Below are 25,411 nucleotides of genomic sequence, written 5' to 3' on the forward strand. Positions count from 1 at the left end.
TCCCCCCCCCATGAGGAAATCTAAGTAATGGTGACCCTGTTAGCGCGTCCACAATTAAAGCCTTGTGATCATGCACATGCCCCCACCCCTCCTTCACGCAGTTGCTAGTAACCAAGGAGAATTAAAAAATACATGATGGTCCCCTCAAAAGAGGTAATCATCTTCGCTCGAGTTTCTGTGCGCCAAAGTTGCCGGACACCACAATCTTCAGAATATAGCCATACTGTGAAATACAGAGGGAGTTGTGGCAGCCGTTGACCTAATTAGCTTTGCTGCAACTAATTTTGCAATGGCTTTGATGTAACTGACGTTCATTAATATCTAAAAGTTACGCACTAAAGCTTTAATCTCTAAAGTAAAATTGAGTTTCTTTTCTGGTGGCATAGCACTGGTGTGGGATCTGACAGAACTCACACAAACTGACGGTTACAACATGCAGAGGTTTCTGGTTAATTTACAATGAACTGAAAATACTTTCCACCGGACCATCTTTTCAAGGCCTTGGCTAAGCAAACAGTGCAGCTGACAGTGATACAACACATCTGCCTGGACATAAGCCAAAATATTTAGTTTAGTTTATCTCGAGGACAGGCAGATAGGTGAAATAACATTGCTTTCTGACCGGGTCATTTCACTCTTAAATTCGAATGTTTCTGCACTGTAAAAGAAACAATTCTTCTTCTCTTTTTCTGTGGGTTAGATGTTGGTGCTGAAAGTGGGAAATTTCAGAGGAAAACAGCATTAATTCACAGTATTTGCACTGCCAACTGTCAAGCCGCCCAGCTGAGTCTCAAGTTGTGACGCAAGCAGAGCTGATAGACTAAGGCGGTGACATGGTTACAGGCAGCCGAGCACACACTATGACCAAAAGGAACAGATCAGATCACCATGGTTACTCAGTCCATTAAGGTCAGTGTGTGACGCTGGATGTTACCATCTTAGCAAACTAGTGGAAGGTTTCCATCAGCAGTCAGTTGTTGCAAATCTGCGCTTTCGGTTTATTTTGCTGTCCAGAAGAGCACACCCATTCCTTTATTCCCTTTTTTCATGTGACATTCATTTAATTCATTCTTAATGAATCAATCAGTCCAACATTTTACTGAAGCATGACATGGCACATTTACAGAGAGCCTTTTATTTGGAACTGTTTCCCAGCAGACAGATTGTTTAATGACCAAAAAAAAAAACATGGTGACTAAAAATAGTTCCATTCAGCAGACCGGCTGCATAAGACAAGAAAGAAAATCTCGACAATAACAGAACTAAATATATCTTAAAGAAGAAAAAGGAGGTTTTCACACTGCATACAAACTAACAATCCTGGCAGTTGTTATAACAAAGCAACACTTTATCTTCTTAATGAGATAGTACAAGGACATATTTATTGGTTTAATTATCTGCTAAAACTCAAACATGCATTTAGAACTGAATCTTCTTTAATTGTACCAAATCAATAAGGAGTTAATAACTGTCATGTCTCAGGTGTAATAAAACTTACATTACTGGATCTTCCTAGGCAAATGACACTTTGTTTCCCACATAATGAATGAATCTTCAAAATACTTGTGAAAGCCACTATTAACAGAACAAGAGTAGTTAAAAAAAAAAATTCTTAAATAGCACTGAAGTCATGGGACTATTATTGGCATGACAGTTGTATCAGTTTTCCCAGTAGTTTACAAAGACAAGTCTAATAGGATTCAAGGCTTGTTGAGTTTTCTCCACCTAAATTTAAATTATCTAAATTTCCCTTATACGTTAGCACAATTCTGACAGCATACAAAAGGCCTGACTCACCCAAATTCTGTTTAAATAATGATTTTTGTTATGCCCGACAAACTGCAGACGTACTTGAAGGCCCCTGATGTACGTCAGTCATGCCAGAACCTATCATTGAGCTGCTGTGAAAAAAATCCCATTTTGGATTGCGATACAGCTGACCTGACAGTTTTAGCCTAAATTAAGTTGAAGTCACAAGTTAAAGAGCATTGTACTCCACACACTTTGATGGCACAGTCGTGAAGTGTTTCTGACAGATAGTCATTAGCCTCTTCAGTCCCTGTAGAACAAAAAATAAAAAAAAACACAAGGCAATTTAGTTGGCAGGTCAACTATATCTCACCCGGTGTATTTTTTTCTCAAATAGCCAAGCAGCATATTTAGCTGTTTTAGACAATGGTGATGATGATTAGTGACATATTGATTTAAAGTGATAACCATTGTACATGACCAGTCAATAACCTCAACTTTGAGCTCCTCTATAAAGCTCAGCAGTCTGTTTAATTGACATTATTAACATACCACAAATGCCAATTTGTACAGAAGTGGTGACTCTACACTGAGCATAGCGCAGCAACATTTGCATACCCTACATGCAAAGTATTTATTGTGTAAGCAAGTTTACGCATTGGAAGTGTCCCTTATGAACCTTATTCATCCCAATTATGTTACTGTATGTCTACATGAAAAGTCAATTTAAATCTTTCTGATTTTAGTAATAGAAGACTTCCATGGAATGCACAAAAATGTTAGGATTAAAAAAATAGAGAGAGAGAGAGAGAGAGAGAGAGAGAGAGAGAGAGAGAGAGAGAGAGAGAGAGAGAGAGAGAGAGAGCCTCACTTCCCATAACAAACCCGTCAGACTAACGTGACATACACACGTTGCCTACATGGCTACCTGTCTTTAAGGGGAAGGGTTGGACAGTAATAATCATGTAAAAGGAGAACGGTGAAAAGTAAAGGATTAGCGTAAACATTGCAACGTCCTGCAATGTGACTATCACGCATGTGCACATCGCGATGTTGATGCTAAAACAGTAAGTAATAAAAATAAGTAATCAAAATTACAAGGGGAATAACAAATATTCTAAATTGTATGGTAATTAAGCCTGAATATGGCATTGCATTTAACCGTTTTTTTACCTTAGATCTTGAGGGTCACTGTCCTAGAAACAAATTCTAACCTAAAAAAAGAGTAGGGGATGAACTCAGGGTCTCACCTGGATGTATTTCCTCTGTGTCTCATCGTTGAGAACATGGGCCACATGCTTGGAGAAGATCTTTTCTCGCCCAGTACGAGCATGGATACCCACCATGGTCACACCGATAGGCCAGGGAGCATTACCGATGGCCATCTGCAAGTAGGCATCATTTGCCTGGACAAAAACTTGTATTAAGTTCACACATTTGAAAATTAATAAAAGGGGCTAACATCAAAAGACTGTTATTCAAGTAATGATATACCTTGACATATTCTCTCTCCAACATGAATTTAATTATGTCCGTGATCGACTCTTTGATGTCAGCTGGTAAACTCTGAAAGAGATAGAGAAAATATAAAAAAAATACTATTGGAAAAAATATCAACTATATAGAGCTGGTTTTACTCTTTCCAGAAATGTTACCTTCTTCCTGAGCTTCCTGAAGAGAGGTTTGAGGTAAGACTCAGTCTGTGAATGAGTTGCGCTGGCCAGCTTGCCCTGAACGCTTCGCTTCACGTGGTCCTCTCGGCTGTTCAGATCTTTGGCCCAAACACCAAGAAGAAACTGGCATACAACAGGAAGGAAATGGGGCAATTGACAAATATTAACAAGAATGGAAATGGTGAGAGAAAGCTTCCGATTATTTGTTCTTAAATGGTAGCGTTAAAACACATCACAAAAAAACATCCCGTCATGAAAATGACTTGTAACATCTCTTCATCCATTTAACAACAATGCAAATCAACACTCGAGAATAATGATTTTAAAAAACAAACATGAATAGCAGTCATGGTTATTGTATAACTTTTTTTTATCCAACAGCTCCCTCTAGATCAAAAGGTAGAGCATATTTCTTTTTGCCTTACCCTCAAAAACTTGTCAATAAGCTCCTGGTCTCTATCATCATCTCCTGTGCCCAGGGTTTTACCAAGAACCTGAGGGAGAGTTTCAGTATCAGACACAAACTGAATCATGGGCTCAAGTCACTAAAGAAAAATGAACTAAAAAATGTTGCAAATCTCAGCTTGTGACATCAAAATGAGTAAATAGTTATTGATAAATTGCCTATAACTTGATCCAACAGGGGGAAAAAACGTGACACTGTTAACTACGCAATGTTAACTATGTAATATACCTCTAACTCTTCTATAGTGGTGTTTTCTTCGTGCACTTTCAGGTCGTGCTGTGTGTCCACTTCTCCTGGCTCTGTTCCTCCAACAATCTCATTTAGGTACTGCTGGTCAATCTTGTCCATGGCTGCTTTTAGGTCATTCCTCAAGCCCTAGACACAGAGGCAGTGTTAAACTGTTTCTATCAGGATACTGTGCTTTAAACTTTGGACAATAACACTAATAAAAGAACCACATACAAAAAACAAAAAAAAATAACATTTACTTGTTCACAGAACTTGTCTGGAGTTTAGTTGAAAGCAACACAATCAAATCTGCTTCCAGGGACATCTTAAAGACAAGTGTATTTTGAAATGCCAGACATTGAAATAGTTATGCAATGCAATTTTTCAATGTAGAGGTTACTGTGGGATTTGATTTCCTAGATAGGGTGGACTTGAAACAGCATATCTTTACTGCATAATATGTCTAACTTCAAGACACACTCAGTCCTACCTTGTTTACTTCTGGGGTCAGAATCTCAATCTTCCTTAGTCTCTGGAAGGCATCATAATCGGACTCGCCAAACAGTCGAACTGGTTCCCCTCGTTCCCTAAGCCGGCGAATTACCTATATAAACACAGCCATGCAAAAGACAAATTAACTATTAATATGGAAAGAAAATATAACTTGAAGGGAAGTGGTAATATTTTATATTGACTTACTTCCTGTCGCGACAGTGTCATTGGCAGCTTCTCTTCTGTTAGCTCCAGTTCTAACACTGGATTAGCTGAGGTGGATGGCTCATTATCATCTTTCTTATCAATCTTCCGGACAACAAGAGAGGAACAGAAAAAAACTCACTATTAAAAGGGATTATTGAAGGTAAAGAATTTGATAACATCAAAAGATTGATCTTTCTGGGCCAGAGCAAATGAAACAATTACAACTGGGATTTATGAAAAGTATTAGACGAGACCTCAGGCATGAAAAAGATGGGTTTTTACTATGAGGCATTGCATTGCCAACACTCACATCCCTATCTTACCTGCAGCTCTTCTATAAAGACAAGTCACTTAATAACTTACCAATAAAAGGATGCATTTTGAATAAGGGCTGGGCGATATAGAGAAAAATCAAATATCATGATATTTTTGACCAAATACCTCAATAACACAATAATATTGTAGTGTTGACTATCGGTGCTTTCACAAAACATTTACACAATGATATTTTTGATAAATAATCATCAATTACGTGGGTAAAAGCAAATAACTGAACAACTAGAAGAGTCTGGTACGTTCAGAAAATGACATCACTTTACTGTAATGCAGCCTTTGAAACCAGGACACCACTCATGTCATATGACAATTTTACGATACCCAAAATCTAAGACAATATTTAGTCTCTTATCACGATATTGATATATTGCCCAGCTCTAGTTTGAATATTACATTAATCTCATTTCAATGTGTGTTATTTAAATGCTAGCTGTGTCTACCCTGTTAAAAGTCATTTTTCTCCAAAAAAGGAAACCGTATTCTAGCAGATCATGCTTTAATTGGCACATGCATCCCAGCACTCTTAGATTGTGGTAAAAGGAGCACAATCTAAAAAAACAAACACAAATTAAAAACAAAAAGCCTTCAAACAAACAATGGCCCTTGCTCAAATAAACACTGTACACTGCAAAAGCATATATGTTTGACATTTAAACTATGCACAAAGTAGAACACAAATACAGTTTTCCACATAGCCACTGGAAATGCAAAACTTTATATAAATGTATTTATAAAACGTATAGCATTGTTTGTCTATGTATTAAAGATGCTGTCACAGATTATGTGCAAAATAAGAAGTGCAGCTTTGAACAGAATTATCTTTTATTTCATTTCAATATCCCATGCTGAAATTCACACCATGTCTGTGTCCCACACATTGACTTTGTGGATTCCTTTCCTTGTTCCCTTGCTTTCTGACAAAGTTATTATTGCCAAGTTTGTAAATAGTTTGTAACACATAACTGGTCGAACATATAGCCTAGTTGTCATAGTGGTTGCTGCATATAAAATAAATAGTTAAAAGCATATTGACAAAAGGTGGTGTATTGGAAGCGTGAGGTAGTTCAGCAAATTCATATAATGTAGGTGAATTTAAATAAATTTGTATTTTCAAATTTATTTCTGTTATTGGCTATTTGTTCATGAAAGTACTTGTGTGTACTATCTTATAAAAGAGACTTATTTTATGTTCACAGATTGATTTGTTTGATGTTAAATCGATTATTTGGCACCAAAACCCCAAGTCCTCATGGGGTTATTTGTAACAACCCGCACTGGAAAATAAATATATCTCCACTATGTTCTTTCTGCTTTTATCCACATTGGCTTTAGAGAGTAGACTTTCAGAAAGGGTGTCAAGGAAGCGGAAGCCATTGGGACACAGTGTGATTTATCCTTTTGACATGCATCCTGTCAGCTACTGTCACTGTGCAAATCCCATACCTGGCTGTCAGGAGTCTCTCTCTGTACCTACAGATGCAGGCAGCAGAGGCGGGTTGGGGAAAAACAGCAAACACAAAGACTAATATAGACCATAGCATCAAAGCCTGGCCTTATTTTCTTTCCTGGCAAAAAGTTCAACTACAGTATTAAGTGTGTCATACTAAACATGAGATCAAACCGGAAATGCAGTGATTATATATTTTTTTTGGGTGTGTATGTGAGAAAGTAAAAGAAAGAGAGTGATCTTGACAGCAACCTTGTATCCACATCTTATGAAGTATTCTTCTTGTTCCATGCGTGCAAGATCAGACCTTTTGAAGAATTTTTTGGAGCCCTGAAAGCAGAAAGATAGTGAACCTGTTACAGGTCAAATCCAACTCAATGTACAAAACAATGTAAATATTATTATATATACGTATTATTTATTATACTTGTGGCAAAGCCTAAAGTAGCATAACATAGTAACCGTTCTACAACAAAGATGCCATATACTAACCTTTTCTTCCTACAGCATTTTAAATAAAAAAACTCATTATTTTCAACAAAGTCGTTTTTTTAAGTTTAAGTCTGACTGAACGTGAGAGCATAAGGTGTCACAGATTAAACAAAAATTGCCATGAAATTATATGTTACAGGTAACAGTCAAATTTAAGTAATAACATAAGTAAAAGAGAAAACAAGTGACATTGACATTTCATCTGTATTAAAAGAACAATAAAACACGCTGTCAAATGAGGCTATCAAGATTCTTGTTGTACTGACATGCACCTACCTAACGTTATCCCTATCTTTCCATCACACTGAATAATAATAGCTACTTGTGTGTGGCGTATAAAGTTATTTGGGGGATTTAATCCCAGTGTTTTTTCAAAAGAGGGCAAGCAAGGCTAACGTTAATTTAAAATGTAGGGTTAACAGTAAAACAGTTATCATCCTTTTGTCTTTAGTTTAAGCATAATATTAAAGAATAGCAAGCAGCTAACGTTACGTATTTGCTAACGTTAGCTAGCTAGCTAGCTAGCTACGTGTTTACCTCACCCAAACAGTAACCTAACTGTTACTCTCATTCTCACAATGTTTAACAGCTATTTACTGTACGTTACTGTACGTGGAGTTTAGTAATGTATCATTAACGGCACGTCTATCAATAACGTTCCTCGTAAAACATCTATGATTATGCAAAGGCTGCGTTGACCGAAATTAACTACTGTTAACGCTAGTTAACCTTTTAGCGAAAGGGCTAACTAAGCTAACGAAAACAAGCAACTTCTTCAGATAGCTAGCTAACGTTACTCACGTCAACAAGCTGTTTGTCTTCGATGAGTTTTCTTTTCCTTAGGATCTCAGCTTTCAGTGTATCCATTTTCAATTGTTGTTGTAATTCGTTTATTTCTACAAATAACCACACACGACTTTCGCCACAATGCTACGCTAGCTACTAGTGATAGCAAATGAAGCTGTGGTGAAGCACTGAACCTGTTGTTTTGAAAATGGGTTAATTACTAGAAGCTTCAGTAACAGCGACCTCGCTTGGTGAAGTGCCAAGGCAACATCTAAATTATCCCAAGATAGTAGATAGGAAGCTAATAGACAAGTGACACACACGTGTACTAACAATGGGAAATCACTTTTTAAAATAAAGATTGATGAATTTGTGTATTGGTATTGGGGAAACAGAAAATAATATGGCACAAGTTGGGTGTGCTTGTGTAACTATGGCTACCGGGGGTATGTGGGATATAGGGAACACTCAACTATTTTTATTAAGGAAAATTATTTTTTAACACTTTTTGGACTGAGCCTGTTTTTTGCTCACAACATCTCTACATTTAGAGACGTTTATGTCTAGCCAGTATGAAAGGTGAGGGTACACATTTTTGAGATTCATCCAGTATCCAGAGGGTCGTCAGATCTTTCCAGCGGTGGAGCAGTCATGTACCGCTGTACCTCCACTGCAGCTTATATATTAAGGAAAATAAATCGATACGAGCAAACTAATGACTGTCACTGTAGAGGCTGCTACAAACCAAACGCAACTTTCTTTATGCTTTGAGCGCGCAACAATTCAGACTCAAAACGAGGAGGTTCCAGTTGCAGTGGCCCGCCGCCACACGGAGTGGCGCTGCGAACCACTCAGCTGATACATTCAGAGAACGAAGCAGTGGCTGCTTCGGACGTCGAACGCCACACGATTTTCTCCGTGCCAAAGCAACCTTCGGAGCAGTGGTTCAAATGAAATTGTAGTTAATGGTTTGAAGCACGTAACGAAGCTGCAGTGTCAGACTGCCATCACTTCTAGCTACCAAAGGTTGACACTTTTATTTTTATTTTATATTTTCTTCTTCTTTTTCTTCTTCTTCTTCTTCGTCTTCGTCGTCGTCGTCTTCTTCTTCTTCGTCGTCGTCGTCGTCTTCTTCTTCTTCTTCTTCTTCTTCTATTTCATAGACTACTGTTGTATTATACCGCCACCAACTGTACAGGAGTATGTAATACCATGAACTTCATAGAATCAAGGCCTAAATTAAGTCAAAACAAACAAACAAACTAAAAATAAAACCAACTATATACTTTGCATTAAAGCAGTATTATTAAGAAAAACAAATAAAGCTTCAAGTCTCTCTCTTGGCTTCGCCCTTGTATTCAAGTATGTATTGAGTTGTCTCCTTCCATTTTCCGCTGTCAACATAGTTATCACACACAAAAAGTTGTTTGTTGTTTGTTTTACATCTTCTTTGTCTTGACAATGTATGCATAAGACATTACTATTCCATACTATTTGCAAGATAGCATTTAATCCTGTGTGACCTAATCTAAGTCTGGTATAGACCACTTCTTTCCTTCTGTGTAATCTCAGCAAAGTAACCCTTTTACCGGTCACATTCTTCTGTATTTTACGATAGTTTCTAGCATTAGACTCTCCCAAATTAACTTAAACCGACCACGACTGAGTTTCATTGTAAGAGCCCCAAATGAGTGACTTTGTTTGATGATTATGTTTCAAGCTAGAAATGTAAAAATTCAAAGTAACTTTGGTTCACTGACCATTAAGTCAGTGTTTTAAGTATTAGGCTTTTTAGAGAGTTTAGTGTAGATACCACCATCAAAGCTTATTATTTCAAGACTATCACTCTGAGCATAGCCTGAAACAACACAATTATTATGGGTTGTGTTGTTATGTTAGGCACCAGTAAATAAAAATAGTATTTTGGTTCTCATACATGTTTATAATTAAATATAATGTGTTGATGGCAACTAATAGGCTACTGAAAAACACTTTTTTCTAAGAGGAAGCCTATACACCTCGAGTATGGTTATTGAAATTCAAGTCCAGGGTAATAATGCTCATTTTGTAAGTGGTTAAATTATTGAAACACAATAGACTTGTTTAAGTAAATAGATAGTACGTGTTCATTAGGCTACATATTTTTTCGTTGCATTTGGACACGAACAAATAAAATCATTTTAAAAAAATAGCCTGCATCTTAATAAAGTCAATAGACTTTGGCATGCCCTTATTATGCCAACGCAGTGTTTGAATTAGGTTATATTCTCAGAACATGTTTAAGTTTGTCCAAACTGAATTTATATATTATATAAGTATATGTTGGTGCATATTCTAAAAGTTAACGGAAATTAAATTACAGAGTTCTGATGCTCCACTTCTTTCAATGCAAACATAGGGTAGCCTACAAGCTGGTAGGCTACAAAATGGTACAAAACAGGCTGTGCGAGAACGGGGATGGAAAATGAATGGACCTTGTGGAAATCGTATGAGAATAGAGAATTGAGGAAGTGATGGAAAAAGTAACATCAACTTACAGTAACTGGCTTGCATTTGTCACTATAGCTCCTACTTTCTGTGACTCAGAATTTATACACACTATAAATACCAGTCAAACCCGGTCTGTCATCATGTCTAATAAATGTAACATTAATTGAAAAACCAACTCACCAAAGAGTTTCAGACAGAGGTGGTCATTAAATATATGTAGGCCTATGCTACTTTTATGTGAAATGACTCACTTCATTAATACTGACTTATAACAATATGCTATTCAATGTTGTCAATAATTTGAGAATGGGGTGAAAGTTTTGTTCTGATTTTGTTCAGTCCATTGTACAACACAGTGGCAAATGTGTGCCTCGACCTTTTTAGATGAGAACATACCATCAGGTGGCGCAAAGGGATATGTGACGAATTTTTAATATTAAAGTCATTAATTTATTTACATGACGAAAGGGAAGAAACAGCATCCTTGTTGGGAACGGGAATCAAATCCTATAATAGCATTTACCAGGTCCATTTAAGCTCAACACGGCGAAAATGTCCTGATGACAGGATCTGTAGCGCAGCCTGGGGAAAATGTAACTGATTAATAAGGCAGACGGAGAGTGATTCCGCTGAGTCTATCTGATTTTGTCTTTTTGAAGAGCGATTTTCGACTGCACGACTTACTGTAGACTATATTCCTCCTGAAGATGGAGTTTGGGGAAAGGAAGAGGAGAAGGAAGTCACAGAGCTTTAAACTGGTCACGGATGAAGGTAGGCTGCTGAATGAATGTAAGGACCGCGCAAGACGCGCGTCTGTCTGTCTGTTTGTCTGGCGCTGTGTGCCACCACAGACGACTCTGTAAACAAAAGCGATGGCCACGACAATGCCCGTAGTCTAAATGTCTCGGTTAGAACAGCTAACTCTAATGATTTAAGTCTTACATGTAAAAACCTTCATGGACATCATTCTCAAAACAGATTCAAGAATAGCCTATACAGTTTATAGTAGGCTGTTCTAGTCCAAAATATGAAAACATGTTGCGCAGTCTTAACATATAGCTTAAATTGTTCACTTCCTGCTGAAGCTATACGCTCCAGGCCACCTCTCTTGGCAACACTTCTTCATACCACCTACAGGTGGTGGTTTGTGCATGGGATGGGAGGGGGTGCTGTGCTTTGGCTGACATCACAGTTCCCCATCAGCCTGCACAAGCTAATTGCAGTGAAAAAAGATCCTCATCCTTCTATCACAAAGGACTGTTTTAAAAGTAATACATTCATTTTAATTTTATAACAGCAATACTGCAACTATTTCACAACAAAACCTTGCTGTTTCTCTTGTAGATTTTGCGCCTTCACATATGATGAACTCCAACTGCAAAGGTATCAATGGAGAGCCTATGGATGCTTCTGTGCCTGAGGGTATGTGACAATGTAAGGATTCATTTCTATGATACAGCATGGCAGATCACACTAATTAGATGTTTTCTTTCTCTATCTCTGAACGTAGTGTGGTTAGGGGATGAAGGCGTGGAGATCAAGAGGCAAATCACAGGAATGATGAGGCTTCTGAGTGATAAGACCAGCAGGGTATATCAACGTGTGGTGACAGAGCAGGACAACTCAACAAAGGAGTCCCAGGAAAGGCATCTGACCTGGGTACATCAGCCTGCACCTTCACGTCTTGTATCAGAGGACCACCAGAGCATCAGCTGGAACTCTGCAGGGGATCCAGGGCCTTCACTTTCATCCATGTCCAGCCCCACTGTCAACGGTCCAGGCTGTGGACAGTACAGCACCCGCTCCAAAGCCCAGAGGATCCTCATCAATAGCAAGGACATGATCAAAGTGAACAAATCTAACGGTATGGTATCAAAGCAGGTTTAAAGAAGTGAAAACCAACAGACATTTAATTTCCTAAAGGATGCTGATAGAATGCTGAACACCAGACAAGCTTTATAATGTACAGTTATGCACAGGTATTTGTGTGTAAGTACAGCAGACACTTTTATCCATTTAGCCAGTCAATCCCTCATGCACATATACACACTTGCATGTTTGTTTGCATTTTTAAGTAGACGATCCCTAACCAACATGCTACGGACTTTCCAGCAGATGCAGCCCCTCCTACTGCGCCAGAAGCCCCGTGCTGTATGTGTAACTGTAAGGGAACCTTGTACGCTATTTTGCAGGAACTGCGTGCCATGAGGAGGCTGATGCAAACTCAAAAAGGTCAGTAGTTAACACAAACACTCACACACTGTGAGAATGTGAGTTTTATTAATTAATAAAATGACACGTTACTGCTTTTACTAGCATCCTTGGAAAGACAAGAACAGGCGGCATCACCATGCCAACCTCGTCTTGGTCCAGGCCCCGCTCCTCGCTGTAGGCCACGCAAGAGGAGGCCGATCTATAAAGCGGCACCACTGACTGTGTCAAGTACTAGAAGAGCTGCTCTTGCCCCTCCAGAGGCATCAACAACATTAGCTGCACCTGCAGAATCGGAAAAGAGTGAGGAATGTGAGAAAGAACATGGCTTATCTACACCCCAAACTCACCCTGTTGGCTCTGAGGTTTCTGTGCTGCCAAGTCAGAAAAATCCAGTAACTGTCAACAACAGACACAATCCTGTTCTGAACCAGCTGAGGGGACCTCATTCGTTAGAGGTAATCTGCACGTTAGTGTATAATGCACATAAATGCCCATGTGTGTTTTTCTGTGCTTAATTGGTAGCTTTAATTTGTGTACTGGATTTACACAGAGAAAAAAAATTGATATTGTTTCTCTTGTTTCTCTTCTCTGTTTATCTTAACCTAACACATTTGAAAAAGTCATAGAATTGGCAGGTGGAAATAGATGTGTTGAATTTATCCAATTACATAACGCTGCCTTCATTTTCATTCAGATTTTTTTTAAATACAAATACAGAACTAAAAAGGTTGTTTGTATTTCTGTTATAAAAATGTTCTCTCTTTAGCATGTTTGTCTCCATTTAAGAAATTTAAAATCTATTAACTCCATGTGCTGATATTAAAAGCATTGCTTTGTTGCTAAGGGGGACCTTTTGGTCAGACCACTTTGGATCTCAAAATCCTAATTTTGGGAAGGTTTGAGGTATGAGATGTAGTTTTGGACAATCATCCTCGTGCTTTATTTTCCAGTGACACCCACAACGTCATGACAGTGCCTTCTGTAGAAAGAAATTGTGTGTTCTCTCTTTTTCCTTTGTAAAAAACTGAATAGATCTTGTAATGCTTTTATTTCCCATTTCCCACAATAATTCAAAGTATGTGTTATTTGATTCTTTTTCAGTCTGAGGTGCGTCTTGCAGAGGATCATGACGTGTATATCTCAAAGGCTCAGCTAGACTCCATTCTGGTCAACTATACACGCTCTGGCAGCCTGCTGTTTCGGAAACTGGTGCGGATCAATGTTTTTAAGACCAAATTGTTTAGCCCTTAGATTGTGGTTAACTTTGCAGTCATGTGGCATCAGTTGTTACTTACATTTCATTTAAAAAAAAACATACTTATAACCAACATTCAAAATAAGCTACAGTATATACATTCACAAAAGGCTCAACAATGTTTCAACATGGAGCTACTGTTTGTTTAGGTTTGTGCGTTCTTTGACGATGCTACGCTGGCTAACTCATTGCCAAATGGTAAAAGGAAGAGAGGGCTCAATGATAACCGTAAAGGCTTGGACCAGAACATTGTGGGTGCCATTAAAGGTAAGATATAAAAGACTTAATCAGTTTTTTCTACCAGAGTGCAACAATAATGACATTAATGGAACAATAATGTTCCATTAATGTCAATGTAATTTTGTCAATTGTGTAATTGTACTGTGTCAAGTGTTTACAGAGAAATACTGCACTGAAAACCGAATAGAGAAGTTGCCCGGACCACGAGACTGGGTCCAGATCCTTCAAGATCAGATCAAACTTGCCAGAAGGAGGCTGAAAAGAGGTGCTGCTATAGAACATGTTTTCCCTCTATTTATTACTGAAGTAGCGTATACAGTATACGTTTTATGTAGTATCCGGTTTTATCATGTGAGCATGGTCAAAGGAAGTTAACTTAGCATTAAGGCGTTACCTGTCAAAAGGAGGCCCCTGTGAATGTGTCAGTAAAACTTTTATCTTCCCTTGACTCCTTAGATGCTGCAGAAGCAGAAGTCTTAAATGGACCTTCCACAAGTATGAACATCATATTAAAATGTTCAGGCAGACAGCAACACCCATTTACACACACATACACACACACACACACCCACACACACACTAACACACACACACAAATAATCCTACACAATTTTTTCAGTTCATTGTCTTATATTAGTAAACAAACTCACAATAGCTTTCCATCAGCACCCCCCCCACACACACACACTCACACACAAACACACACGCAACCCCACCCCATTCGCTTTGAGCCAACCATGTCTTTACCTCTCACACACCCACAATTTGCTGTGGCTGGCTCACTCATTGGTTCATAAGCCTTTGTCATGCTGTTGCTGTGACATTTGACATTCTCTCACAGCTTCCCAAAATGTCAGCTAATTATCCTCACACCATGCACCTTATCTCCTCTTTCACCTCTCTTATTTCCATTGCTGCCAAAATAACAATTCAGTGTTTTCTTCCTAATGAAGAATATGAGACCCATACACAATTTTCCAAATGTGTGAATGCAGTGGTTTTAAAACACAAATTCTCTGAGGCTGTTATGGTAGTGATATTTTAGATTTTAACTTACTTCTTTCTTACTAACTTTACAGGCTGCGACTATAACAGGCCTGTCCGTGTGGAGGGGACGGTGGTGAACATGACTGGTTGATTCAAGGGTTGCCACAATGGCCTTACAGTGTATTTGTTGGTTGTCTTCTTTACTCTAATTTGATGCATTTTGCCACTTTAGATATTTCTTTTGCAGCTGTAATCTGCTCTGTGTTATGGATGTAAAGAGAAACAAACAATAGGACCAAATGGAGAACAAGCCTATTTCACCTACTAGATGCTTCATCTTTTGTGGTTCTTGAGACCTTTTATTGGACTGATAGCCTACTTGGATTTGCAACTGAATGCCAATAGTGATTGAACTATACAGTGGTTAAAAAACGTCAGATTATTTTCAGGTTTAGAATTGACTTACTGTTTACATTATAAGCTACCGCTTTAACTTGCCTAGTTTTAGGAGGTTTTCCATTGTGGATTGTGCCTTTTAAATGACAGTACTTCACTGAGTGTAATGTGCAGTACAGCATCAACCTTATTGTAATTACAAACATTACATCTAAATGTAAATATCTTATGTATTTTTCTGCCAACTTTGCAAATTAAAAAGGCTTCAACTGGCTGAAAATATAAACTACATTATTCTATGAATATTTTTTTCTGTTTATTATTAGAATCTCTTGGCAATGCATTTCTGTGCTGTTGTTGTTAATATTGTGATAGAATTACATTTCCCTTAGTTTTTGCTCACTGTGCAAATGAAATGAATAATTTCCAACATTAAATATCGTTTCCTGGCCATTTTGACTGTGTCGTTTTTCATGCTCGATAAGCTAAATTTACAACAAAAAGAATTCGAAAAAGACAAACATGAACGTTTTGTTCTAATGTAAAAAAGAAAAAAACGTTTGCAAAACATTTGATGCAACATAAACGTAATTTGAAAGATAAGTCCATGATGCACGGCCATTGTTGAGTATCTATACTACTCACAGCCATGCAATGTTATGCTGTAGGTGCAATTGGAGGGAAAACAGTAAATTAAAGGTACACTCCATTGAAGAGATTTTGTTGCCAGACTCTACAGCTCATTAAAGGGGATGTTAAAGCCTCCACTGTACAGGCAGAGGACCCTTTGAGATCTCGTGAGTTTCCTCTTTGTATTGAAAACCATATATTATTTGATGAAGAAAAATCGTGGTCGGATTCCTATATTCATTGAAATACTTTCAATTACACGAGATAGCGATTTTTTTTGTCATCTAGTTCTGAGTTAGAAGACAAATATGTGTGACTTTTCGTCAGGCATTCTCGGAGGACGCTCGATTCTAGCCCCAATGCATTCTGGTGCTGTCCCCGCTCTTCTGTTGGGATTCACCGCTAACGTGAAGCTGGTAAGAATAAACTGGACACAGCAATTAAAGGGGAAATGTTGCAAGAATATAACTCCGCTTTGGTCCTAAAATCGTATTTACGGCAATTGTAAACACTTATGTTGTACCATATCATTACAAACTTTGCACAAGTAGCATGTTTAGTGCTGTTTTATTGATACGAACTCTGATGTTGCACACATCGCATGGCGAGAGACAGGAAAGGGTTAATTTTTTCCGCCGCCGACATTTTTATTCGGCGCTCTACCGCAACTTTTTAACTTAGATGTGCAACGAGCTGTTACTATGTTTTTATAACTGTGCATCACATTTGGGCAGTAGCCTGTACGTGTGTGTTTTTAAATGTACTGCAGCTGGCACACTGAGTTCTTTGTTGCACGGAGCGGCTTCAACCCATGCATTGATCAGCGTTTGCAAGCGAGAGCTAGCATGAAAACTGAAACTGCATTTCTAGCAAAACAAACAAACAAACAAACAAACGTGTACAAGATGTAGATGTCCCTATTAGCTTATGTGTCTTACAATTGAGCGCCCAGTAGTTTATAATGTTTACATTACACCGAATAGTTTACGTCTGGGCAGCACTGATATTGTTAGCTGATACCTCAGGGTTGAATGAACTTCGCAGCATTTTGTCTCTTGAACACTCCCACTCTGGACTAACCGAGGCAGTTAAGTTTAAGTTTAGCAGTTAAACAACAAACCGGTGCATAAGTAACCAATAACTCGTCTGGCTTCAGACATCAGCTGGCCAAGTGTTTCCCATTTTCATGTTATCGCGGGTCATTCATGTGTTATTCTGAAAATGTGAGAGTCGGTAAAATGATAACGTTACTACCAGCTCATTGTAAAGTTGGATGTTGCCGTGGGTGTGTGGCACAGAGTGAGGTTATTTAAAAGAGTCTTGAATGCCTTTTAAATTATAACCGTTGATTATTGTGCACGTAAGACTCTAGTAACCCCCACCAACATTAAGTTTCTTACTAAACTGACAGAATTTAATACAAATGTAATGTGGCTGGAAATAAAATTGCACTTTTTTCCTAATTTGTACATTATCAATATAGTTGTCCCCAAACATGCATATATCTGGATAATTGAATGCAGTCCAGTACCATAGACCTCCAAAAATACTACACATGAAATTATCATTTGATGTTGAGAGAGGTGCTGATTTAATTCTGGTCGTGTTTGTAGCTGTAACATCTGGTGTTGGGTTGCTTTGGTTAGGTGTAACCTAATATTTCTGAAACAAAACATTGTTACTTGTCTATATTAAACGTTGGTTTAGGAAATTAAAAAATTCCAGCAGCAGTTTTAACAAAAAAAAAGATAAAAAGACAGTATAAAACAATAACAATAAGAACATTCGTCAAATAAAGGCAAAACAGACCATAAATTATCATTAAGGTGTCATTGTTGAGTCCAGTGTTAAAGTGATAAAGGGACCAGGTGTTAATGTAAGTCCGTGTGTGTGTGTGTGTGTGTGTGTGTGTGTGTGTGTGTGTGTGTGTGTGTGTGTGTGTGTGTGTGTGTGTGTGTGTGTGTGTGTGTGTGTGTGTGTGGTGCTCTCTGATACGATTAGTAAATCAATCGATTGTGAGGATTTGCTGTTAGGTTTTGGTCTGTTGATCAGACAACTCAAGAAAACATTTAAAAGTGTTCTCTTGGGCTTTTATGAAATTTAAACTGGCTTTTTTGTAGCCTGGATACCGGCCGAAATTAGAACCACTCACAACATTTGAGGTCCCAAAGTTCGGTCTGGACTTGATCCGTTGTGGAGCAACTTTGTTCGAACCAGAACTGTTCGGACCAATCAAACTGTCAGAATGGGGTTGAATTTGTTTACAACAAAGACGGCTGCCGCTAGAGAACTGAGATGTGTAGATTCCGTTCCTTCTACAGGATTCAGCAAAAGTTCAACATACATCACATACTCCATTGCTCTGATTGGTTGTAGGTCTATCCAAGTGAGTGCAGAGGCATTTTCTTTCCTGGTTCGGTTGAAATGCGCCCCATAATCTCCGCCCAATGGAGCAGTAACAGACTCATATTCTGCCTAGAATCTCAGTATGATGACGTCAGGCCATCTTTTTTCACTGTTTGTTCTGAATTTTATAGGGTAAACAATTATTGACTATTTAAATACTTGTTAGTTGGAACCCTAAAGACAACAGAACAGAGTTCTCTGACACAGTCTTAAAAAATACTATGATAAAAAACATAAAAGCGGGATTCATTGCAGTGTTGTTGCTTCACATTGTATAGAAGCTCACTTGTATTTTGTCATGATTCACTTGAAATGATGCACAAAGGAGCACATTTATGGATTATCTGAAATGGCATTGCAGTGCTGTGAATGAACTGAGGCTTCTTTTATTATTTAAAGTATATGCAATTAACAACTTTTTCTTTTAGCCCCTTGGGACATCCAAAGCAGTTTTTCCAATCACCAATTTTGTTGTTCTGTCCTGGTCACTGATGTGGTCCTAGTGGTGAAGACCCAGAGTTTCTTCAGACATGTCCGTGAGGGAATCCTTTAACCCCGAAAGCTATGAGCTGGACAAGAACTTCAGACTCACACGCTTTGCTGAGCTCAAGGGCACAGGCTGCAAGGTTGGCTTTCCTTCTGCCTTGGATGCATTATTGTTTGTGTATAACTATACAAATTAATACATATTCTGCCAGATAAGAAATAGGACGTAAAAATGATAATGGTGGTTATTGTCTTTGGTTACAGGTGCCCCAAGATGTGTTACAGAAGCTGCTAGAAACCCTTCAGGAGAACCACTATCAAGAGGATGAACAGTTCCTGGGGGCTGTTATGCCCCGATTAGGTAGTTAAGATCTTCACATATACAGCACTATAATAAAAAATATGTTACAAAGTGCTTAACAATGATATGCCGTAAACTGATTCACGATTTTGGAAGGAAATTACCTTTTTTGTATCATTATTCTCATTTCCGTTGAAAAGTATTAAAATGATTACAGTGTGATTTTTGCAAGAATCTTTACCGAACATAGTTTTTTTCTTTAGTCTGGAGGATAGGATTTTGTAGGCCTGGTCTCCGCAGCGCCACAATACTTAATTCAGAATGGGTCTGGAGATATCTGAAGATCCGCTCTGTAGTTAAATCTATAGTAGGCAACATGTTGGCAAACATTTAATAATAATATTTCCGCATATTGTAATTCAAGTGCTCTGAGAGAAAACTATCCTTCTGCATCTTCCCTTGACTCTATTTTCAGGCTTTAGAAAATCTAGCCCGTGACGGGAGACTTTGGCCGATGACAGGTTATTTCAGAGTTCCTGTTGGCTGTTGTGCGCATGCATACATGCAACACAGAGCTGAAGGAAGAGATCTCACTCTTCTTCAAATTGTGGCATATTTTAGTTTCTACGCACTGCGGCTTTACGAATTTGTACAGTACCATAGCATGAAACTCTTCAAAATATCACAGACAGTGCTCTTTTGTTTTGAAGGCATAGGAATGGACACATGTGTGATCCCTCTCAGACACGGAGGCCTTTCTCTCGTCCAGACAACAGATTATATCTACCCCATTGTGGATGACCCCTACATGATGGTATGGATCTCCTCTTTTATGGCTATTACTTTTGACCCATCATTGTCCTATTAATTATACATTCAGTACATGTGACAAATTGCAGGGTGCCACAGTTATAATTCTTTGTCTATATTATTAGTTGTGACACAGGTTTACTTTACACACCAACCCACACCAATTTTCAGTATTTCTTATTTCTAGGGAAGAATTGCTTGTGCCAATGTTTTAAGTGACCTGTACGCCATGGGAGTAACAGAGTGTGACAACATGTTGATGCTTCTGGGAGTCAGCAACAAAATGTCAGAGAAGGTAAGAGGCATGTCAGTTGATGCGTGTAATTTAGGATCTTGTTTGGAAACAACTGTAAATAACCACAACCAAATACACCCATAATAGAAATATAAAAGCAAAAAATTAAAAACATGTTACTTAACAGTAATTAGAGAGAAATGTTTTGTAATAATTCATTATTATTATTGTTTTAGTTTTTTTGTTGCTCCCCACTCTGCTCTATCTATCTATTTATTCATTCATTCATTTATTCATTCATTCCCTGGGTCTTCACAGGAGAGGGACAAAGTCATGCCACTAATCATCCAGGGATTCAAGGATGCATCAGAGGAGGCAGGCACATCTGTAACAGGCGGACAGACAGTGCTCAATCCCTGGGTGGTGATGGGAGGAGTTGCTACAACAGTCTGCCAACCCAACGAGTTTATCATGTAAGAATTAGTTCCACACTGCATATTTACGTACTTGTGTATAATTTGTTTGTATATTGTGCTATAAGTAAAAAAATCATGATGATGCCGTGTTTGCTTTTTCTCAGGCCAGACAATGCAGTGCCAGGCGACGTGTTGGTGTTGACCAAGCCACTTGGAACACAAGTGGCCGTTGCAGTACACCAGTGGCTAGATATTGTAAGTCCACCTCCCCACTCATGAATCATTTTTTTTGGACACTTCTGTTTTTAGAATACACACCAATGCCGTTCTCTGTAAATGTTTTTTTTATTGCTCAGCCTGAGAAGTGGAACAAGATTAAGCTGGTGGTAACCCAGGAGGATGTAGAGCTGGCCTACCATGAAGCCATGATGAACATGGCTCGGCTCAACAGGACAGGTAAAAGCTCTATGAATGTGTGCACATACTTGATTTTCAGTCTTAACAGAATTTTTTATTTTTTTATTTTTTTTGTTAATTAGTATGTGAATCTGGGCATAACTACATCAGCAACCTCTGCAGCAGCTTAGCTGTGTTGCACCCTCAGGCTACGTAGATTCTGCTTATAATGTAAAATATATGCTAAATAAATTCTGGGAAAACTTTAAAATACTAAAAAATAACATGCATAGTACAGCTTCATGCTTGCATTAAACACAAAATATATTTAAGGAATGTTTTTTGATGCACACAATGTTTGGCCTACAATGAGTGACAGCCTTTGTGAATATTTGCACAAACTGAATATTAAATATATGTTTATACCACAGAGTAGTCTTCAACCGGTTAAACAGAGTTGTGCACATCCCTTATCAACCATCAAATCATCCAAATGCCCTTCTAAGTGTCTCTCTCTCACTCCGTTTGTCTTTGCTCGTAGCGGCTGGTCTCATGCACACCTTCAATGCTCATGCAGCAACCGACATCACAGGGTTCGGCATCCTTGGCCATGCTCAGACGTTGGCACGGCAACAACGAAGTGAGGTGTCATTTGTGATCCACAACCTCCCAGTGCTCGCCAAGATGGCCGCCGTTTCCAAGGCCTGTGGGAACATGTTTGGACTCATGCACGGCACCTGCCCTGAAACATCAGGTGTGTGTGTAAATACATGGCTCTGTTGTTTTCTTTCTTCCTTAACCATTGTATATTTTGAATGTATAGGTCACAGTATATGGCACATTTGTAGAGTGAGACCAAATGCTTTGCAGGTCAATAAAAACAAATAACAAAATGCCAGACTGATGCATTGTTCTGAGGGCCACAACAACTAAGATACATTCACCCTAGCTGGAGGGATGCCACAGTAAGAACATTTCCCACCGGTTAATAAACTCGTAACAACACCGGTGTTGCCAATTACCCTGGACATTTCACAAGAAATATATTTGTCCTCAACGGTCAATATCTGTAACATGCAGTGCAGCTGTCCCAGGCTCTGCAGCGGCCGCCCAAGTTTACAGTTTACAGATGGCCTCAATAACATGATCAGGGTCCCTAATAGTGTTTGTTTTAAATCTGAAATATTGCCAATTTGGGGCTTTTGCTTTTCTCTTTGTAAACTCTCCTATCTAAGGGACTCCTGCCACTCTGTGCTGCTTTAAGGAGCAGACACTTTCAGTTTATAATTGTAGCGTTTGGAGCAGAGTTTGGAGTCGGACTGATTGAATATTTTCCATTCACGACCGACCTGTGGTCCAGCCGCACCACGGAGCCGTACATAAGTCTCACTGTGCCCTATATTGTAATGAATCTCTGAATATTGTTACGATGCATTTTCCCATGACTTTTATTTTGACATGTTTAAAAAAATATTTAAATTAATATTATCTCAAAATGTGATATGGCAATGTCACCTTTTGTCAATATCGTGCACCCCTAATCAACGCACACACCAACACACAAGTATAAACTCCAGACCACTTAGGAAGGATATGAAGAAAACTCTGCACGGAGCCTCTGCAGAACCATACATTATGCTTAGGCATTGATAACACACATAGTATTCTACAACCAAGTTTTAGTCGGTGAACCCGGACACTGATACGCAAAATTAAGCTAATTGGGTTTTATTTCTATAAAAACAAAACAACACTGGGGGCGGTGGGCAAGTAATCTAACCGGTGTTACCCGACCACTGTGTAACACCAGAACCACTGACCACAGTGCACTGCAATTTTTACAGACATATTTGTTCAGTCAGAGTTTGTCTAATTGGGTCAAGATTTGTCTTACTCAACATAGAGAGAGGCCATTATAGAAAGCAAAAATGTCACAGTAATGTACCCTAAGATTATGTCTTAGTATAGATTAAAGTTTGACTGAAGGTAATTTGTATCTTTTTGTAACTATGCTTATCCAATCCTTTAAACCCAATTTGTATAATTGTTTTGGTTTGAAATGAAATGATATGTCCAAGTTGAAACAAGTAAAGGGAGAATAAGCCTGGACTGAGAATTGAGCCCCAAGGGACACAAAGAGGAACTCTAATGGCGTTTTCCCACTACATGGTACCTGCTCGACTCTACTCGCCTTTTTTGGTTTTCCATTACAAAAAAAGTACTTTTTAGTACCACCTCAGTCGAAGTTCCGAGTGAGCTGAGGCAATACCAAAAGGTGATGTTAAAACCTGCAGACTACTGATTGGACGGAAAGAATTGTCACTAATCACTGCATTATCATTGCTAGCGACAAACAGGGGTGTCCCGCCGTGTTTATGTAGTGTATCCCGCAGTGTTTTTTTTTGGCCTATAGCGTCTTTTGAAAAAATAAATTGTCTTCTGGCCATGGCAACAGCCACATGCCGAGAATCAAAAACAACACACCTTCGACGTTCTGTATATGTGTAGGTAGGTCACGGCAGGAGGACAGTCCAAGGAGCACTGTGCACCGCGGTAGAGCCGAGTCGAGCATTTACCATAAAATGGAAAAATGCCAAAAAAGACCATCAGTCAGAAAGATAGGATGAAACCCTCTGCACTGGAGCACCATTTAATGCCTCCAGGGTCTGTATCTTAGGACAACAATAATGCGATCAACATCAGTACCACAGGCAGCACTTAGATCCAGCAGTAAGAGAGATAAGCACTTAACAGCATCACTACACATTAAAAACATAATTTGAGACCCTTGTGACTTGACTTCTTTTACTTTATAGGAGGCCTGCTTATCTGTCTGCCTCGGGAGCAGGCTGCCCGCTTCTGTGCCGAGATCAAATCCCCAAAATACGGCGAGGGCCACCAAGCGTGGATCATCGGGATTGTAGAGAAAGGAAACCGCACTGCTCGCATCATAGACAAACCACGGATCATAGAGGTGGCACCACAAGCAGCCACGCAGAATGTCAACCCAACTCCCGGTGCAACTTCTTAATCCCCCTTTGCGGCATCATAGACCAGAAGCCCAATGCTCTGCTGAGTGTTTTTAGACACATAAACTACAAAACCATCCTAGAGTCTTGAAACATATACACAACATAGTATGTACACAGAAAAGACTGGGTTGGCGTGTATCTACATGAAAAACAGCCCCACACAGTGGCCCAAGGGGCATGTCATCACCTAGTGGACTCAACCTGCAGTATCCCCATGATAAAAATTGGTAAGAATTAGAGCATACCTAAAGTCCATTTGCCTTTCATGTCTGATGTATTCTGTTATGTTAAATGTGTGTGATTGGCAGCCAGCTTCTGATAAGAGAGTGACGATGATGATGATGATTATGATGATGAAGACAATAATGTAATAATTGTTGATTCGTTTTGAATCTAAAGAAGCCTGGTGTCTGTTGCCTCTTAGGGTCTTTTAAAATTGCGCTCATCAAGCAAGCTGACGGCGTGATGGTGTTTTTTGTTTGTCCATTCACTTTGTACAGTTATAAAGCCTAGTTTTAGTTCATTGCTGTAACTGATGCCTTGAAAGAAACAGAGTGCAACCAGAATGGTTTGTTTTTTATTACTTTGACTTTTTGTATTGTCCCCACCTCAACTAATAAATATTCAAATAGAAGAAAGTTTGGTTTTGCTCACTCTTTGGGAGCTGCATTCTTGTTAATGTCAGAATCCGATCTGAAATGATCTACTTGGATCATAAAACTGCAGATTCTTTTTACATAAACAATTCATGTTGCCTCATTTTGCATTAACCTGAAGTCAGAGAAAAACTGTTTTAAAGTCATAAAGACAAAGAAATGGGCATACCCCTCAGGAGATGACCCTTCAACCTTCTGCGTTCCCAACATGTTGTCAAATTTAAGGTAATACGGTATATAGCGTTTGCAAAAATGTAAAAAGCAGTCTGGGTTAACATCAAGTACTCTAATCAGTGAGTTTGTTGCCTTTTTCATGATCTGGTGCATTTCATTTGGCACTTAATGTTGCTGCGAGCAGTGTGACTTACTGTTACGAAGCTTCCAGCTGAATAAAGTGCAGATTGTTTCTGTTTATCCTAAGTGATGAATCTGGAAGGCCTATGTAAATGTTCATATGGAGATCAGGAACATGATATGACCTCCACCCCACCTCTTAAAATAAACCTCTCTTATAATATGATGTTTTTCTGTGCCTATTTCAAATTCTTTATTTTTGAATATACGGTTGTTTATATGTAAAGAATA

At 38.7% G+C, this 25,411-nt stretch overlaps 3 protein-coding genes across 6 annotated transcripts; 2 read left to right on the forward strand and 1 right to left on the reverse strand.

Moving 5' to 3' along the window:
- Window positions 1-1,603: 1,603 nt before the first annotated feature.
- Window positions 1,604-8,133, reverse strand: prpf18 (PRP18 pre-mRNA processing factor 18 homolog (yeast)). 2 transcript variants are annotated; one of them, XM_034879958.1, is made up of 11 exons: window positions 7,892-8,133; window positions 6,851-6,928; window positions 6,595-6,621; window positions 4,816-4,917; window positions 4,607-4,720; window positions 4,117-4,263; window positions 3,848-3,916; window positions 3,405-3,545; window positions 3,244-3,315; window positions 3,000-3,155; window positions 1,604-2,059 (listed from the first exon to the last, which is right to left on the reverse strand). In XM_034879958.1, the coding sequence occupies exons 1-11, from the start codon at window positions 7,955-7,957 to the stop codon at window positions 1,979-1,981; spliced, it is 1,053 nt and encodes a 350-aa protein (XP_034735849.1). In that variant the 5' UTR covers window positions 7,958-8,133; the 3' UTR covers window positions 1,604-1,978. The 2 variants fall into 2 exon arrangements, with proteins under 2 accessions (XP_034735849.1, XP_034735850.1); XM_034879959.1 differs by lacking the exon at window positions 6,595-6,621.
- Window positions 8,134-10,749: 2,616 nt separating this feature from the next.
- Window positions 10,750-15,562, forward strand: bend7 (BEN domain containing 7). 2 transcript variants are annotated; one of them, XM_034879931.1, is made up of 10 exons: window positions 10,750-11,137; window positions 11,711-11,788; window positions 11,877-12,230; window positions 12,479-12,598; window positions 12,683-13,035; window positions 13,682-13,789; window positions 13,985-14,102; window positions 14,227-14,340; window positions 14,532-14,570; window positions 15,155-15,562. In XM_034879931.1, the coding sequence occupies exons 1-10, from the start codon at window positions 11,074-11,076 to the stop codon at window positions 15,211-15,213; spliced, it is 1,407 nt and encodes a 468-aa protein (XP_034735822.1). In that variant the 5' UTR covers window positions 10,750-11,073; the 3' UTR covers window positions 15,214-15,562. The 2 variants fall into 2 exon arrangements, with proteins under 2 accessions (XP_034735822.1, XP_034735823.1); XM_034879932.1 differs by having other exon boundaries at window positions 12,482-12,598.
- An 834-nt stretch (window positions 15,563-16,396) lies between these two features.
- Window positions 16,397-25,343, forward strand: sephs1 (selenophosphate synthetase 1). Of its 2 annotated transcripts, none has more exons than XM_034879948.1 (10): window positions 16,397-16,504; window positions 18,923-19,120; window positions 19,245-19,341; window positions 19,992-20,095; window positions 20,279-20,386; window positions 20,645-20,799; window positions 20,907-20,997; window positions 21,099-21,198; window positions 21,680-21,892; window positions 23,955-25,343. In XM_034879948.1, exons 2-10 carry the CDS (start codon window positions 19,025-19,027, stop codon window positions 24,167-24,169), a joined length of 1,179 nt encoding a protein of 392 aa, XP_034735839.1. In that variant the 5' UTR covers window positions 16,397-16,504; window positions 18,923-19,024; the 3' UTR covers window positions 24,170-25,343. The 2 variants fall into 2 exon arrangements, with proteins under 2 accessions (XP_034735839.1, XP_034735837.1); XM_034879946.1 differs by having other exon boundaries at window positions 18,998-19,120.
- The last annotated feature ends 68 nt before the right edge of the window (window positions 25,344-25,411 follow it).

The sequence above is a fragment of the Etheostoma cragini genome, chromosome 8, assembly GCF_013103735.1.
Source record: "Etheostoma cragini isolate CJK2018 chromosome 8, CSU_Ecrag_1.0, whole genome shotgun sequence".
Classification (NCBI taxonomy): Eukaryota; Metazoa; Chordata; class Actinopteri; order Perciformes; family Percidae; genus Etheostoma; species Etheostoma cragini.

What these genes read in the sequence shown, in the direction of transcription:
- prpf18 (XM_034879958.1), bottom strand. Translation starts at nt 7,957, where the DNA reads ATGGATACACTGAAAGCTGAGATCCTAAGGAAAAGAAAACTCATCGAA. An exon ending in TGACACTGTCGCGACAGGAA is followed by an intron (nt 4,721 to 4,815) that starts GTAAGTCAATAT and finishes GTGTTTATATAG; the next exon opens with GTAATTCGCCGGCTTAGGGA. An exon ending in CCACTATAGAAGAGTTAGAG is followed by an intron (nt 3,917 to 4,116) that starts GTATATTACATA and finishes ACTCTCCCTCAG; the next exon opens with GTTCTTGGTAAAACCCTGGG.
- bend7 (XM_034879931.1), top strand. Translation starts at nt 11,074, where the DNA reads ATGGAGTTTGGGGAAAGGAAGAGGAGAAGGAAGTCACAGAGCTTTAAA. An exon ending in GCCTGCTGTTTCGGAAACTG is followed by an intron (nt 13,790 to 13,984) that starts GTGCGGATCAAT and finishes CTGTTTGTTTAG; the next exon opens with GTTTGTGCGTTCTTTGACGA. An exon ending in CATTGTGGGTGCCATTAAAG is followed by an intron (nt 14,103 to 14,226) that starts GTAAGATATAAA and finishes TACTGTGTCAAG; the next exon opens with TGTTTACAGAGAAATACTGC.
- sephs1 (XM_034879948.1), top strand. Translation starts at nt 19,025, where the DNA reads ATGTCCGTGAGGGAATCCTTTAACCCCGAAAGCTATGAGCTGGACAAG. An exon ending in TGGATGACCCCTACATGATG is followed by an intron (nt 20,096 to 20,278) that starts GTATGGATCTCC and finishes TCTTATTTCTAG; the next exon opens with GGAAGAATTGCTTGTGCCAA. An exon ending in CAACCCAACGAGTTTATCAT is followed by an intron (nt 20,800 to 20,906) that starts GTAAGAATTAGT and finishes GCTTTTTCTCAG; the next exon opens with GCCAGACAATGCAGTGCCAG.